The 18,313-nt window shown below is 45.1% G+C and overlaps 1 protein-coding gene across 2 annotated transcripts in view; it reads right to left on the reverse strand.

Moving 5' to 3' along the window:
- Positions 1–18,313, reverse strand: part of PM20D1 (peptidase M20 domain containing 1) — a 90,906-nt gene that overhangs the window by 59,256 nt on the left and 13,337 nt on the right. For both annotated transcript variants that reach the window (XM_069238571.1, XM_069238572.1), the window contains 5 exons: positions 16,846–16,965; positions 13,609–13,684; positions 11,125–11,186; positions 9,313–9,391; positions 4,734–4,805 (listed from right to left, as the gene is read on the reverse strand). In XM_069238571.1, coding sequence (XP_069094672.1) covers positions 4,734–4,805; positions 9,313–9,391; positions 11,125–11,186; positions 13,609–13,684; positions 16,846–16,965 — 409 coding nt within the window. The remainder of the gene's footprint in view (positions 1–4,733; positions 4,806–9,312; positions 9,392–11,124; positions 11,187–13,608; positions 13,685–16,845; positions 16,966–18,313) is intronic.

Raw genomic sequence — 18,313 nt, forward strand, 5'->3', positions numbered from 1 at the left:
TAGAGTGGCACAGAGCAGTAGAGTACAGTGGTACAGAGTAGAGGGCAGTGGCATACAGTGCAGTTGTTTAGAGTGCATTGGAGCAGAGTGCAGTGGCATGGGGTAGAGTTACATAGAGTGCAGTGGAGTAGAGTGGCATACAATAGAGTAGAAGCGAGTGCAGTAATGCCGAGAGGTGCAGTGTCGGAGTGCAGAGTAGACTCATGTGGCATAGAGTGTAGTGGTGTAGAGTGGTGCAGAGTGGAGTATTGTAGAGTGGTGTAGAGTAGAGTATAGTGCCTAGAGTGCAGTGGCATAGAGTAGAGTGGTGTAGAGTGCAGAGTTGCAGAGTAGAGTGTCAGTGCAGTGGTGTAGAGTGGTACAGAGAACAGTGGCATAGAGTACAGTGGTGCAGAGTAAAGGGCAGGGCAGTTGTTTAGAGTGCACTGGTGTAGAGTGCAGTTGCATAGAGTGGCATTGGGCAGAGTAGAGTGGCATAGAATGCAGTGGAATAGAGTATATTGGTGCAAAATGCAGTAGTACAGAGCAGAGTGGTGTAGAGAGTATAGTGGCAGCCAGAGCAGTGTTGCAGAGTGTCAGCTTGCAGTGGTGTAGAGTGCATTGAACTAGAGTGCAGTGGTCAGAGTGGTATAGAGTACAGTGGTGTAGAATAGATTGTTTCAGAGTAGAGTGCAGTTGCATAGAGTAGAGAGGTGCAGGGTAGAGTGCAGTGCCATAGAATGCAGTGGCACAGAGTGCAGTGGCATAAATAGATTATTTCACAATAGAGTGCGGTGGTTTAGAGTGGAGAAGTGCAGGTTATAGTGGAGTTGCATAAAGTGGCATAGAGTGTGATGGCATAGAGTAAAGTAGTGTAGAGTGCCGTGGCATAGAGTGCAGAGTAGATTAGAATGATGTACAGTGTATTGATGTAGAGTGCAGGGGCATAGAGTTGAGTGTTACAGAGTAAAGTGCATTAGCATAGAGTGAATTAGCTTAGAGTGCAGTGGCGTACAGTGCAGCGTTGCAGAGTGGCAGAGAGTGGAGTTGTGCGGATTAGATTTGTGTTGCCCAGACTGGAGTGGTATGGCGTGCAGACGAGCAGAGTGCAGTGGTGTAGAGAGGCGTAAAGTGCAGTGGCTTAGAGTAGACTAGTACAGAGTAGAGTAGAGAGGCATAGTGTGAAGTGGCATAGAGAGCAGTGGCATAATGTGGAGTGGTTCCGAATGGATAAGAGTGCAGTGGCATGGAGTGGCGTAAAGTGGAGTGATACAGAGTAGGGTGCAGTGGTGTGGAGTGGTGCAGAGTGGAGTGGAGCATGCTCTGTGTGGTAACACACTGCCATTACAGTCAACACATTTTTGATTGAAATGACCATTACATTTGCACAGATATACAGTTTTTCAAATCAAACTATATTGTGCACAGACGATGATGTGTGGAAATTGCATCACCTAATGCAATGATTTGTTTTAATCATGTAAAGGTATTTGTTTCCAGCACAGTTCAGAATTAACAAAATGTGCTTGATTTGTACTTCTAATTCTGATATATTCTGAAGTCTATTTAAATGTTGTCAGGTGATAGAAAAAACTCATTCCTAACCCCAGTATCCAACAAGATTGTCGCATAAATTCTCTCACTTTGAAGTCAGAGAAAGGAAAGTAAACACTAAGTTCCCACCGAAGACAGAGCCTGACATTTGACTTTGTTCTTTGAATGCACAGCAAATATGATAAGATAAGAAGAAGATTTACAGGCCTGTTTACAGAAAGGGAGCACTCGGCAGGATACTGTAAATAAGGTTTTGGCAAGGGAAGGGACGAATTCAAGCTGCATAGCCTAAAACAAATAAAGCCAGAAAATTGAAAGCAACAAATTGTGAGTTACAAACCACAAGGCCAATGGCAAGCAACGGGCAGAACGCATTCACAAGGAAGCACTATGAATTTACTTAAAGTGACAGCTGTGGGATACTTTGTGGGGAAAGTCCAGTATTTTAGTCCATATCTTGCAGAGGTTTGGCTACATCAATCACCCAGGTAGTATGACAAGAAGATCTGAAGTAGTTTCCATGTTGCAGGATAGGTCTGTACACCCATTCCATCAGTTTGCCACCATTTCCTATGGTACAGAGCTTCTGGCACACCTCTTGTAGGGTTAGTGCTAGGTAGCAGACATGAAATAGGGCATTTAATGATTATTTAAGGTGGCTGTAAGTAAGGAGTTGACCGGGGTGAAGATGGTAGTCTGCCACAAGGGTTTGGAAATTTAGTAGCTCACTGTTCAGAAACAAAGTCCCCAATTTTAAGACACCTGCAACATGCCACTGATGGAGTTGCTCTGAGCACAGCCATCCTGTGCGAGTGGGAAGGCTTAGCAAAGGTAGTGCAGAAGCATAGGGTTTCTTAGTGTCAGTGAGTTTACAGGTTCTGGCAAGGCAAGAGAAAGCCATGCATGATAACCCCGTATGGTGATCATAGAATGGTCAGTAGGAAACGATGAGCAGTGCATTAAGCCTTCCTTAAAAGTCTTTACTGGTAAACCCCATCTCATGCAGGGAGGTGGGCAGAAAGCCAGTGAGCCACCCATTGGACATCTGCAGCTAAATAAAAGCATTCTAAGTCCAGAAAATCTAATCCACCCGCAGTCACAGTTAGCTTTAGAGTGGACAGAGCTCCCGATGGCGCCACAGCGACCACATCAGATGTGTGGCCTGTCTGAAGAAGGAATGAAGGACGAGCAGGGGAAGGTTTGCAAAATATTACTATCATTGGGGTAGCACACCATCTTCGCTAGTGCCACATGGCCTCTACAGAAAGCAGAAGAGAAGACCAAAAAGCAAACTGGGCATGGAGGGACCGTTCGCTCTGCCGAGATTTTCATCCTGGAAATCAGCGTAAGAATGGTAGATATTAATCACTAGGTATCAAAAGGTAACTGGTTCCCAGTTCACTCTGAGATCTAATTGTGTATGAAGGCAAAAACAGTGCCATATGTTAAAGAAACACTAATTACATTTTAAAATTTGTAAATTTTGTTTGTGCAATTTACATCCCAAATATTTACAAGATTCTATGTGTACTTGACACTTAGGGATAACCCAGATCTCTAGTTTGGCTTTTGCTCAATTTCAAAACCATACAAAGACATGGACTAAGCGGGCAATTGCCTTGCGCAACCTTGCAAGGGGTCTGGCCCCTGCTCACCCTTCAAAAGCACTAACAGCGAACCATTGCACAAGAAGAGTTTGCCAAGGTGGATGGGTGTTGATTGTTCAACCACTTGACAGTGCCCCTTCTGTTTCGCTCCTGTGTGCAGACAATTCCCCAGGTACCCAATACCTCCAAATAGTCTTGGTGGACCCATCTTGTCTGATTTTAGGAATTGTCCCACCTTGTTTTTCTCTTCTTTATTTATCCAGTTGTTAGCAACAACCCTTTGAATTACTTGCCATGGATCTCCCATTTGATCTCGATTTCATCCTACTCTTTCATTATCTTTGATTGGTAGTCCGGGCTCCCATTTCTGAGATAAATGTAGAGTCCCAAACATACACTCTAGTGCAGTGAGACTACAGACAAGTTATGGGTACATCCCATCCTGTCATTAGGTGTGAGACTGTCACCCACACCATCTGCCCTGCCTAAAATAATTAGGTTGAAAGTCCATGGGCGGTTGGGGTAATCCAGATGTTTTTGTTCAATTTGTTTAAACTAGCATAAGGTTAATTACCTTAATGTTTGCCAAACTGTTTGCCAGGGGTTTTGAAATGTTCAGAAACATAATCAAAATGTTGCTGTTACTTTCTCTTCAGGAAAGATCAGGTAGATTTGGGTAGGGGTGATGGCCTTGCCGTGAAGGGCATTAATTTACTACTGAACAAGGTCGTAATGTGACACCTGAATGTAGCATACCAGGAGGCAATCACAAAAGGTCCACAGTGAATAAATAGTGCTATGTTAAAAAAGAGTAAATAAATGCACTGACAACATAGTGAGGCATGGCCTCTCTTGCGTGTGTCTGTAAAACTGACGTTTGTTCTTGAATTTTTGTCCTGAATTTTGACCCTTTGTCCTGAATTTTTTACAGTCCTGTCCAGAATTTGCCTCAGTGCCAGGTGGTCACCCTATTCTGGAGTCGTGGAGTAACTTTTTCCAGTTCCAACACTGCTCATCAGCGATTGTTGCTCAGGCTTTGAAAATATCTGTGCCTCGCTGTACCGTGAAACGCAAAAAAATGTTCACAATAAGACAAATGTGAAAACAGGAACGCTGGGGCCAAAAATGGGCAAAGAAAAATAAATCCTTCATTGGAGCGGACCCACGACGGTACCAGCCACCGAACAGATCCAGAGTCTGGCAACAGCTATCTCAAACACTCCAGATCCACACAGCAGCCAACGGATCACAGCTCCAATATGCACGCACTTTAACGAACAAATGCTCTTCAATAAAACAGATGTAAATACGCTAAGAAAAACACACACACACATATATATATATATATACACACACACACACATATACACACACACACACTACACCCGCTCATTCAATATCTTGTAAACGCTCGCGCTCCTCACACATTTTGCGACTAGCTGCACGCAGACACCAACTCTCCTACAAACAGTTGAATGCAATCTGCCGGATGCTTGGTTGGTGTTTTGGAGTTAGCCTCTGCCTCAAAAGCAGAACAGTGACAATGAAAAGACATGACGTCGGAAAGGAACAAAGTAATAAATCAAACTTTACCTCCTGCACAGTATGGGCGGGGTGAATCCGGAAATTCACGGTGGCACTGGCAGAAGGCGGGATTATGTTAGACTACGGGAGGGAATGAAAAAAAATCACGGTTGAAATAATCACGGTTGTTCTTAAATAACATTACATATTTCTACAGCGCACATCATCAACTGATTTGCATACTGTCGTTGAAGTATTAGCACACGTTAACAGCCTCCGAACAACGAAAGCTCTTTGCAATAGGCGCCCACCCCATGGCCCATCGTACTGAACTGAAACAATAGGAAACGGAAACCTCGAATTGGTAGGGCTGGGACACAGTCAGGTGTATGTCTGAAAGGCGACAAAGACTGGAACGAACATGCCACTGGTTACATAAGAGCCCTACAATTCCGCCCTCGGAATGATTTTAAGGACATCACTTCGTATATGATACCCGCATGCTGCAGGACTGTTTTCTGAAAAGTCAACCACTGCTCCCTATAGCTTTGCTCGCGCCATTTCAAACACAGAAAATAAACCCTCTGTGGTAGATTAATTCAACATGAACAAACAACTGTCACACAGCTCCCTCTATTGGCGAGACGTGGTCTCTGTAGCTGTGACAATTAAACTGCAAAGTTGTTGTGACTTTCGGGCCTTTATAAAATGTGAAACTTTGTTTCTTTTAGGGCACTTAATCCTGAATTTCCCATCATACATCTGGGCAGTAAGTGACATTACTGGGTTTCCTGACAAAACCTTTTAAAGGAGAAGCCAGGCAAGAGGACTTAATTTACAATTACCCTTCAGCATATGAAATTACATCGCAGCACCCTGCAACCCAGTCCACCCCCACCTACTTAATGGCAGCTGCAACATGTGAACGCAGCAGGCACGTGCAAAGCTCCAAAGGCAAACAGTCTGTGCCCATCCACGTCTGGACTGGACCGCGCTCGTCATCAGGAACCCCAGTCTGATCATCGCCCAGCAAAACTCAGCAGCAATCCTTACGATGCTAGACCCAGGACACTGTTCCCCCAACTGCCGCTGGGTTGTGCCTCACACCACAGTAGGAGCTTTGGCTGGTTCTCCAGCAGCCACACACCCCACACTAATACTAACGCTGACTCTACACCCCCTCCCAACACACACGTCACACAAGCACCAACAACGCCTTCACCCCCACCCTACAGCAAACACCCACTTGCATGCACACTTCTCAACACACGATCACTCAACAAATACACAACCAAAGTATGGGACTTGCTGAGTAGTGATGTTTCTGACATCCTCTTTATTAGAGACCTGGTTCAACCGCTCATTGGCTCCCGACGTTGCCACAGCAATCCCAGCGGGTTACGAGGTCGGTCGACAGGACCGCCTTCACAAGCCAGGAGGAGCACTTGCTATCATCTACAAGGAATCCTTCAAATACACAACAGCCACAGAAAACTCAAACCCATTCATGGAACACCTGAAGTTCAAGCTGCTAATCTCAGAAAACTTCACCATGAAGGGAACCTTTGTATACAGACCAACTGGACCACAAGCCACTTTTACCAACCTCATCACCAACTTCGTCACTCTGCTCACCACTGACTCCAGAGCATACATTCTTCTGTGTGACCTCAACTTTAACCTGGAAGACCAAAACAACCCCTGCTCCACAGCACTCCTCAAAAGCTTGAGCAAATTCGGACTTACCCAACTGGACCCCATCTTCATCACAAGCAACAGCATCAAAAACAATTCCACCACCTAACCACTCCATCATCCACTTCCAAATCAACACACCTCAAGTCAACACACCTGGGGGGAAAAAAATAAATACAAATAAATAAATAAATCACAGAAGCAAACTGGCTCAGCGCCCTCAGCGCAGATCAACCTAGACTCAGACAACCTCGACAACTTCAACATCTGGATCAAGAACTGTGCAGACTCCTTCACAACCATCAAACCCACAAGCATAGTAGATCACAAAAGTAGGCCAGATGGTACACTGAAAACCTCGGAGACACCAAACGACACTGTAAACATCTAGAAAGGAAATGGGCAACTAGGCACAACACCGCTCACAGAACTATTTACAAGGCTGCTCTCAGACGCTATCACCAGCAAATAAGAGATACCAACAAAAATACACTAATGGGCCACATTGAACGAAGCTCCAACAGCTGCAAGAACTTCCCAATTGTCAAGGATTTCACCTAGCCCTCAGCCACTGTCGCCAACATTGCTGCCCCCAGCAACTCTGGACAACCTATCCAACTTCTTCACAGCAAAACTGTAAACATCTACAGCAACTTCACACACTAACCCAACCCCAGAGAACTCATTGCTAACCTACCCACCACCAACTAAGTAGGCCACCTGACCGAATGGACAACCCTCACCAGAAACAACACAGTGGCATTCATGCAGACCATCCACCTATGGGCCCCAACGGACACATGCCCACCACTAAATCAACAACCTGGAACCCTCACTAATCAGCACCACCCTGACCCACATCATCAACACCTCCATCACTTTCCCAGATAAATGGAAACTTGCACAAATCAACACCCTCCTCAAGAAACCCACAGATGACCCGTATTGACTGAGCAATTTCCGACCCATCTCCCTACTCCCCTACCTAGCCAATGTGATTGAGAAGGCAATCAACAAGCAACTGACAACCCACCTCAAACTTTACCATCTGCTAGACAACACTCCATCAGGAATCACAAAGAACCACAGCACCAAAACAGCACTCATCACTGCCACCAATGACATTTGAATCATCCTGGACAGCGGAGAAACACCGGCACTCATCCTGATCGACCTCTCTGAGGCCCTCAACACTGTCTCCCATAACACTCTCATCAGAAGACTCCACCAGATTGGCATACAAAGATCCGCTCACAAATGGATCTGTTGCTTCCTCACAGAAAGAACCCAAAGGGTCAGGTAGCGACCTTTCACATCAGAGACCAAGAAATTGATATGCGGGGGTCCCACAGGAATCGTCCCTCAGTCCCACCCTTTTCAACATTTACATGAAACTGCCTGCCAACATCATCTGATCACAAGATATCATCGTCAACTCCTAAGCCGATGACACCCAACTTATCCTCTCCTTAACAGACAAAACAACCATCGCAAGAACCAACTTCACCAACTGGTGGTCCATGGTAGCAGAGTGGATGCAAATCAATTGCATGCAGCTCAACTCTGACACAATGGAAGTACTGGTCTTCGGCAACATGATCCCCCCCTATGGGACTCCATCTGGAGTCCCATGGGGGGGAGCCGTCAGAACTAACACCACGCAAGCAATCTAGGAATCATCCTGGATGACAAACTCAACATGACGGCTCAAGTCAACACAGTGTGCCCCTCCTGCTTCTATATCCTATTACATGCCTGCTGCGAAAAATCTTCAAATGGTTGCCTCAGAACACCAGACGGACCTTCACGCAGGCACTTATCACCAGCAGGCTGGACTATGGCAAAACACTCTACGCCAGAATCTCCAAACAACTCCCACACAGACTCCAGACCATCCAGAACACTGCTGCAAGACTCATACTAGTCCTCCCACATCACACCTTGCCTCAGGAAGCTTCACTGGCTCCCCATTCACAAGCACAGCCAATTCAAACTTCTCATGCACACATACAAAGCCCTACAAAACACAGGACCAGAGTACCTGAATAGCCGCATGCATTTTCACCAACCCATCAGACACCTACACTCTGCCTCATTCTCACTTGCACACATTCCCCGCATCCACAAAATCAAAAATGGAGGTAGCTCATTCTCTTACACTGCAGCTGAGACATGGAACGACATCCCTCTAAACTTAAACTTTGCACTTGTATAGCGCACTACTCACCCGTTAGGGTCTCAAGGCGCTGTATGCATACCTCTGTGGAACCCCTCCTGGATTTCCCTGTGAGGCACCCACTCCTGGGCAACCCCCAGGGTGAAGCCAGGCATCCAAGCGCTGTCAGGGCCGTTGTGGAGATTAAGCAAGCTATTGCCCAGAGTTACAGAGTGGGACAAATTAGTTAGATTAGGCACCAAGGCGAGAATTATCTGGTTCAAGGGAATTGACCCCAAGACCCGCTGAGGCGGGAATTGAATCCTGGTCCCGGGCCAGATCTCTGCATCAGGGTCTACCGCTCTAACCATTGTGCCACACTTCTCCTCACATCAGAGCCTTCTCCTCACTTCTTTAGTTCTGCAAGAAGCTGAAGACTTGGCTCTTTGTACAAGCATCTTGGGGACCACAAAAATCACACAAATGGCCAAGCGCCTTGATACTCTCTTGGGTGATTAGTGTACTATACAAATCAATCAATATAAGATAACCTAACCTAGTTCAGACCTTTTCCAGTTGGTGAACATGATGGGACTGAACCACTGTGAACGAAGAGATTTGTCCATTATTATGCCGTACAGTGAAGTGAAGAAGCCAGGATTAGAACTGAAGGAAGTTTTGCCACAAGCCTGCACCTGGTCCATAAGCGCTGGAGTTTTGGGAAGTATATACGAGACAATTCCAGACTATATGAGCAGTACGCAGCCACCAAAGCAGTCTTACAAACAGAGGCCTTACCTTGACCCCAGCATGGAACATGGTGACTGCAGTAGTAGTGCGAACCATGGCATTGCTGGATGGTTTACCTTCGAGAATCCTGCATGTGGGGCACAAAAGAAACAAACCATAACTGTTAGAAAGCTGCACAATATACATTTCAAACTCAGGTGAGATGCCATACCGCAGGAAGAGGTAGTGTGTGTTTTAGGCCACAACAATAGGGAGAGCCCCAAGACAGATACTAAGTGTTTCAGGCTGGGCAGGGTTGGAAACTAAAATCAGGCCTGGCAAAACTGTGTAAACCAGCCGTACAGTGCAGGAAGCCTTGACACAGATGGAGGCATGCTTGTGCCATAGCAGCCCATCCTGCTCTGAAACCAGCCCCCTAGATGCCAAAATGCCAGAGTCGTACATCAACCAGTCCGACCCCGTCTCAGGGATGAGAATCAGTCCTCAGAATCTGATCCAGTGAGCCTCACTTTCCTGAGACCATAATCCCAGAAGGGAAAACAAGAGAGCAGATTCTCAAGGCTATTTTAGGAGTGGGGAATGCTTTGACCCAGGAATATCTGGAACATGCACATTGTATATTATGTACAATCCACAAAAGTGAGTCACAAAAAATGGGTGAACCCATTTGTGATGTGTGTAACTTATGCTAGGTATGTGTTGGTTGCAATAGAGCTGGAAAGACAGCTGCACATTGAAAGTAAACTAAAACAGTGATGGGTGGATTGCTTGAATTAATCTCAGCCACTGGTATTTGCTGTGGGCCACATGTTTTTTTGCAGTGAAATGCCCTAAAAAGACCAGCGCCTGCTGCCCCAAAGGCCTCAAGCTGTACCTCGCTGATGATATCAAACAAAGCCGAAATGGGTGGTGTTCCCATTCAGAGAGGATAAAGCACGACAGTATGCCAAAATGTGCGTTGTTTGCTCACTGTCCTACAAGACTCCAGTTGCATGTCACTGATGAGGCCAAACAAGGCCAAAAATGGCTTGGGATTCCCTGTGTTTCTATTCAGAGTAGGCGTGGCTTAGAGGTCAGGGTGGGTGGTGCCTTTTGGGGCAGGAGCAAGCCCGATTTGCAGGTCGTCAGTGACACAGGGAGCAAAACAATGATAGATAAGAATGTGACCCAGTGCAGTCATCATTGACCAAGAAAGGTGAAACATGCACTTCCCATGCTTATTTTGTCCTCAAACTTACAGAGCATAACTTCTGGCTTACAAAGAGTAGACAGTGTGCAGAAGTTCAACAACCAATACAATACAACCATACATCAAAGCAGTTTTGATATACAAATAAACTTTGCAATAAAAATCACCCCCTCTCTTCATGCACACTTTTTTAAAAATAGGTGTACCTCCTTCTCCATTAATGAATACATATGCCTGTACGTTAGAACATGCATACTTAAGGCAGGAGTTACAAGATAATGTATGTGAATAGGCAAAACCCATGAAGTACACATATGTCGGCATAGTTCATGTTTTATGAACTTTGCATATAAAAATCTACAATATTGTGAATCAGTCTGAAGGTCCCTCTGGAAACTACAGATTCTTAGGAGATGGTACTGGGTGATTCAAGAACCAACAAATTTACAGACAATTACACTGTGTGACTCGGTGAATCACAGATGCTGAGATCTCACTGTGTCGCAGGAACCTTCAGATGCCGAGGTAGCTACTCTCTGTGTTTTATGAAGCTAAACACTACAAGTAGATGACACAAGGTTCCATGACTCTAGAGCTGTAGGAGGATATTCAATGCTTCTTGGTTTTACGAGGCCATATGCAAAGGCAAATGTGAGACAGTGCTCTCTTACCTGCTGACAAGGGGGGCGAAGAGCCACAGGTTACTCATTATGACGTTGATGGGGAAGCTGAACTAAGGGGAAGACAGAAAAGGATACAGTGTGTTAACAGTGCTGATGATAGCTTGATAGTGACCTGCCAATGCAGTCCACACAATATTCTATAATACCAAAATTCTATCTTCAGCTCTTCCTTCTTGAACTCTACAATAAATAGATTTTTCTTCTGCAACAAAGCACGCAGGACTGAAGGGAAGCCTGCTTATAACCCCGGAAGGCTGGTAAGGCTTTGAGGTCCTCGCTTGGGATGTCCAAAGTAGGTCCATGTAAGTTCAAGGATATATGTGGGCCTCTGAGCTAGTACTGCATGTAGGAGATAGCACACAATGTTGCCTGAGCAAGCTGGATATGTGTGGATGCCTATCCATCACCCTGGAGGATCAAGAACACTCACCCTGAGCCTGTAGCACCGGTTTCTGCCTGACCCAAGACCAGTGCACCCTGTGAGGTGAAAGAGATTGCTCGGAGGGAGGGAGGTCCAGTGGGGATCCTGCTGTGTGGATCCTGAAGTTCTAGTCAGTCGAGACTACCGCACCTATTGGGTTTCTGACCTGTATGCCAAAGTCTGTAACCCTGCTAGGTGAGGGCCACGGTGAAAAGTAAGGGTTAACACCCTTGAGGTTGCACTGTGAGGAACGGGTAGCTCCATGACCCAAAGAGGGCCATCATCGTATCAGTGCTGTCTGTGTCTGCCATTTCCCAGGTGGGGTCATGGTAAAGAGAGAGGGTCATCACCCTCTGCGTGCTGCTGCAACTGTACCTCCTTGTCAGGAGGAAGGAACCATGAAGGAAGAAGAGGGCTGTCTCCCTGAATCCATGGACAGCTGAGAAGACACTGCGGGCCACAGGCTATGACCAGAGGAGAGTGAGAGCAAATACTTTAACTCCCCCATCCAGGAGCATCGGAGACCTGCCCTGGGATTCTAAAAGAGGCTTACCACACCAGAGGCCTGCCAATGATGATGTCGGCCACCGTGACCGCAGCTTCCAGCCCTCTAGGATCATTTGGGCTGCCCAGGTGCACCCGGGGTCTCTAAACCACCACATAGCGAGAATAAGTATGATTAACAATTGGACGGCGGGCCCTTAGCAACTTGCTCTGACTGACGCAATCCAGTGTGGGGACTCAGAGATCTTTGCAACAAAGCCCCAGTAGAACTTCTGAGAGCTGGATGCCTTAGCAGAGACTAGCTTGGATGGCGCCACGTGAATGGGGAATAACCATCAGCCATAAACGGGAAAGTGGGACTGGAAAGATGATCTGGTAATGCTAGAGGGCTGGTCTCAAGAAGGCTATGTATATTACTTGCAGTGTGTTGTATTGTATGGTGCGTTAGTAAACACTCCTTTTTACATAATCATGTACTGGGGTTGCTGGATGTATTATGAGTTGTGAACCTGTGTGTGCCTTACACTGACCTCTTTCCAGAGAAGTCTTGGACTGCTCAACCCACGCTATCACTGAGAGACAAGTCCTGAAGTGGTACTTGGCCGAGTTGCTCAGAGACCAGAGTAGGCTAGACCTGGGCCATAAGGAGATAAAGACCTCAACCACCACAGCTGGGCCCAGTACCTCCTACTTGCCGTGGCCCTCGGAAAGGAGTTGTGACATTACAACTTAGCTGATACTGTTGTTAGAGGTATGAGTGGTCTAGTTCGTTGACGTGCTTACAGGGTAGTTTGCTAGTAAGAGCTTTGTTTACTTTACATAGTCTAGAAGAGTTCAGATCAGCAAACCAAATAGAACATGTTAATGATCTGAATGACTTCTAGTGTAGTAAAGTAATAATTTACTTCAGGCTCAAAAGACAACATCAGCAGTCTCATCACTTGTTTTACAGAACAGTGGCATAGACTTGTCTAGATTACCATCAGAGATTAGCTACATACTTATAAACAAAGTAGTTATTACCTGAAGCTGGGGCATCTTAAAGTCAGTAAATTGAATGCATACAAATAATTAGAAAGCCTGTCCAGTGAGTAACGTGGCCAGATTCAAATGATAATTTTGCTGTTTTTCATGGAAAGTCTATTTGGGGCCATTTCACCGTAAACAAACCTGCTGGGCATTTCTGGTTGCCATAGTTGTCTCTCATTTTAGCTGAGCTATCTGTCTAATTCGAGATTAAATATGTATTGCTTTTAAGGAGATAACTTTGATTTGCCATCGAAGTTTAACAACTTATATGCTGTATTGTACCTAAAAACAATCTTTAGCTTTTGTGTGATCCCTAGAGTTATCACTCAAGGGGGAAGGAAACTAAGGAAATCTTGGGGACCCACTGCAAGGAATAGTGTCTAGTATCATGCAATAATGAGGTGAGTGATCAGTTTTATTTCGAACCTGCCCCTTGCTACCTGCACACAGGGACTTGGAGAAAGAGGTTACCCCACAGTTTACCATTAGGTTGCTAGATGTAGATGCAGTATCCTGACCTCTGGAGCCAGCTGCTCAAAGGTGGCCCTCTCTGGCCCGCTGCCAAACAGATTGGGCATCGGATTCTGCTCCAGCCTAGGACAAAATACAACATAAGATGGAAGATCAAGATCTTGGTTGGGCAACATAACTCAAACTCACTGGGAAGAAAAATAAAAACGCTGAATGGAGAAGATAATATCTCAAATTTTCTTCTGCACAGCTACACGGATCTGCAACCCCCTTCCCAGATCTAGCAAGTCCCGTCATTCCTGCTCTTCAGGAAGAAACTGAAGACCCTCCTCTATAAGCAACGCCACACTCATGTGTAAACCTCTGGATAATGGACTTCAATGCAATTCTCTTCTGTCTAACCTGCATCCGCCCCCTCTTCCCCGTGACATTCACTTTTAAAGTGCCATATTAAATTTGTAGCTAGACTGGCACTAGCCAATTCCCCATGCATACATAAAAGCTGTACAACCATAAATTGTATTCAAGAGAGTCAGCTCAGTACAACAGAAGAGGAGTAATGAGAGCTGGAACAATAAAAGAACTGAGGAGAAGAAAGGAGGTGAAAACATGATGAAAGCAGTGTCCCTTACAAGATTTAATGATCAACTCACTAGTGTTGTATTCGTCTGTTCCTGTTTGACATATCCCCTAAAGAGTGTAGGAACTGTTTATTTTGAATACAAAGGATTTTCCTTCAGTTGCCTTTAAAGCCAATCTCAAACAACTGTGGATTCAGGGAGCCAAATAGGTTATTCGTCTTGGAAGATGAACTGCAACAAAATAGGTCTTCTTGTTGCAGAAAGATAGTTTCCATTTGTATAAATGGGTACATCGATTTAAATGTGCCTAAGTTGGTAAACTGGCTTGTTCCTCTTCATCTCAGACCCATATTACACATATGTGGTCACGGAGGAAAATATGTCTCAGCTAAACAGGGTATCTGCATTCAGGCAGATGGAGAGGGAATTATGGCTCCTCTTTGTGAAGAGATATTTCACACAATAGTTTGTCAAATGTGGGGAAGGAGGAGGATAAGAAGTAACCGGGACACTAATTTTGTTAGTGTAACTGATCGAGAAATATGATAGGTCACATGATGTTCCAATTCAAGAGATTCTTGGATTAGAACTGGCAAGTGGTCAGGCTGCGGAAGAATGTGTTCAGACGCGGGAATTGTCACACTTTTAAAATAGGGCTACAGTAAATGTTCCGAGTAAAAGCATGCTGAATAAATTAGGGCAGGTTGCAGCAGAGTGGTACCGCTTTGTTTTGGTGCATACTGTGTCATGACAATGAGCCAGAGCCAGGTCCAAACAAACTGCAACTGTGTGAAGGGCCGACTCGAGAGGAAATCCATCCCAGAAGATATGGAACCCTGAAGACCAGTGACACGTGGGTCACAGCACTAATTCTGGTAGAGGCATAGGTGAGCAAACTTGCAAGGCAGAATCCTAAGTACACCACCCTACTTGTAAGTGAGAGGCTGCTGTGGGCCCTTGACAAGGAATGTTCAGGATGTGAGACAGTCACGCCTCCCCCAGTGTAGAATGGACCATTTGACATCTAGTAGCAACCATTCTATGCCCAAGAAGAAAGTGCGGACTACTCCTAGGACCCATTCTCTTAGGTGCGTTCCCATATATGGACTTGGGCCCAAAATGTGGATCCATTTGGACTAGTTAGATTCCGATGTCACATTAGCCCTGCACCAAGGTGGTAACCAACCTATCCAGAGTGCCCCTAGTACCTTGATCGTGAAAATACTAGACTATGAACAACCTCTGATGTTTGCAGCGACCCATGGATGCCAATCCAACCCAGCAACAGTGACACCATGAGCAATGACTGTACAGCACAAGTAATACTCTGAGCGCTGATTAACAGCACACAAATAAAACTCAGATGACACCTGTGCAACAATCCGTATCCACAGACCAGGGGCAAACAATATTGAATTACTGGAAAAAAAAAAAAAACATGCTGAATCATTTTCCATCATCCTTCATCAGAACAGCCCCTCTTAGTAGGGCACATTTCCATTTACGCCAGGTCAAAGGAAATGTCAAGCAGGCAGAGATGTAATTGCTGCAAGACTCCTTTTCAATCTAGGATTCATTAACTGTCCTTTTCCTTTGTGAAAGACGTGTGTGTGAACCTTTTAACATAGTTAACTTATCCAGTTTGAAGACCGAGTATATAAAACTCTTTGGGGTCCTGTCTTGGCACTAGAAGTCGCTAAAACCTACTTTTTTTGTTCATCTTGTTAGCTTCCTGACATGTCTGTTCTAACTTGTCTGAGTTATTCTCTGATTGGCCATTGAGGCTGCTGTATTAAGCTGTGCCCAGGGTTCAAATCAATGGGGCTGATTTAGATCTCGGGGATGGAATACTCCATCACGCATTTGATGGATATCCCATCCGCCTTATTACCATCCCATTATATCCTATGGAGATCACAATATGGCCGACCGGATATCCTTTGCGTTTGTGATGAAGTATTCCATCTGCCAAGATCTAAATCAGGCCCTATGTCACAAGCCCCAAGTATGTCATCATGCTACCACCAGAGTAAAGTATGTTAACAGCAAAAAAAAACAAAGGGCACGCGTGACCAGCTGTGCACATCAGTACCCGCTAAGGACACAACCTAGTTATCACTGGCTAATCCAGGACACAGGGAAATGGCTCCATAAGGAATCCACCAAAATTATAACCCTATCAGGAGGACAGCAGTGAACAGAAGGAGGAGGTTGTCCTTCTCTTACATGCACCAGAAGAGTTTAAAGTTTCAGGAAGCTGGGTCCTTGTCCAAAACGCTTGAGTGTACTTTCCGTTTCCTCCGTTCATGTGACAGGAATTCGAGGTAAGTGGAAGAACAGGAAAAGAGGAAAAGGAAAATACAAGTTTAAAAGCATGTGGTGCAGATTCCCAGAGAGCATGATAAAATAGGAGACCAAGGAGCAGGGGGTTTCAAGCATGGGTCCCATAGAGGTCCAAGAACTGAAAGAAGTCTATACCGACGAGAAGAATGGGTGACAATAGGATAATGTACACCATACAAGGCTGAGTTGTAGGTTCAAACAGGGATTTCACAGAGACAGAAGGCTAAAGTCCAGTATCGGAAAGTGTTTTTTGACCACAGAAAGGGATGCAAAATATAGAAGCCGAAAAAGTGAATTCATTAGAAATGGCCTGGGCTGAACCAGGGGAACAGCTGCTGTTAGAGCAGCGCAATTTATTACCTGGATACTGCGGTAGCAAGGATGCCAATGCTGGTGTCCCGGGGTGGTATGGAGGAGTGGCCTGGCTTCATCTCCACACTCAGAGTCATTGTTATGTGGCCTTTCTCCGTAGTACCGATCCTGAGGCAGGCAGAGCAAAACCTGGGTTATGGCGTGGTCATCAGCAACAGACAATACTAAAGGGTGCCTCAGTCAAAGACCTTAATATCTACAGAAAATAACTTTAAATGTCATTGTGATACACATACTACCAGCAGCGAAACTTCAAAACAACTCAAGGAGGAACACAAGGGTGTGACAAACTCTCTGTCAACACCAGCACTGACAACATCCTTGGATCCATAATTACCAATAAACTAAAAAAACCTCTGGGTGTCTTTGACGACTTTATAACGAATTACTTGCTCTCGCTTAAATTAAACGCTCTCAGACAAAGGTGAAAAGTTTCCATTCCCTTTAGAGAAATCCACCGAAGTGCTCCACCCGCACAATGTTTCAATCTCAACTTCCCTTCCTTAGAGCGTTATAAATAAATGATACAGAAATATTCTTTAGCACAGTATTAATGCTTTAATGCTTTTCTCTACATAGATTATTCATGATTTAGCAAACTGCTTTAGCAGTTCAGAGATACAAGGGAGTATCTACCCAAGATTAAGTAGAAGAATGTATGATTTTCAAAACTGTAAATTACCCTCGAAAGGCAGCAGGTACCTGGCTGTGCCTGTGTGTACTGGCAGCTCTAACACTAACAAAGTATTTTAAGTTGCACTTTTAGAGACATAATCTGGAAGATGCTGTTCCCATCTCCCTCAGCTCTGTCTCCCTTTAACTACAATCATTCTTCTTTAGTAACAACAATAAAAACAAAACATTTGCAGCACATTGCACCATCTTGAGGCTATTTGCAGTGGTGTCGTAAGGCAGTTCTCATCAGTAGCCTTCATGTAGCACCGTCCCTAACCCTCGGGTGTCTGACATTATTAAAGCAGAACAGAGTAAGTCCTCTCCATTCTGAGGGGGTGTGTTTTCAAATAATTATTTTCTGGGGTTTAAAAAGACAAACTCCCACTGTTTTTGTGTTGATTTTTATATTATATGCCGAAATGCCCAGCCCTTCAGCATCTGTAGCCCCTGCGTCCCCTGTGCCTCCCCACCTCTATCCATCAAAGGCACTCAACTGTGTTTACATGTACAAGTATAAGGGCACCTAAAGGTACAAGAACTGGATAACAAAACTCTGTAAGAATTAGAACACATGTCTGATCCTGGTGAGTCAGAGTCCCCGCCTGCTGCTGTAAAAGGTCAACTGACTTTGATCTAGGCTCTGATATTTATTATAGCAAAGCAAATCTCCCTGATACCTGAAGGCCTATCTCACGGACTGCAAGGTGACATCCACACCAACATGACTGCCATGAATACCATTCAGTCTCTCCCACACGTATCAACTCTTCTTAACATTGAA

Source organism: Pleurodeles waltl, chromosome 6 (genome assembly GCF_031143425.1).
Source record: "Pleurodeles waltl isolate 20211129_DDA chromosome 6, aPleWal1.hap1.20221129, whole genome shotgun sequence".
Taxonomy (NCBI): domain Eukaryota; kingdom Metazoa; phylum Chordata; class Amphibia; order Caudata; family Salamandridae; genus Pleurodeles; species Pleurodeles waltl.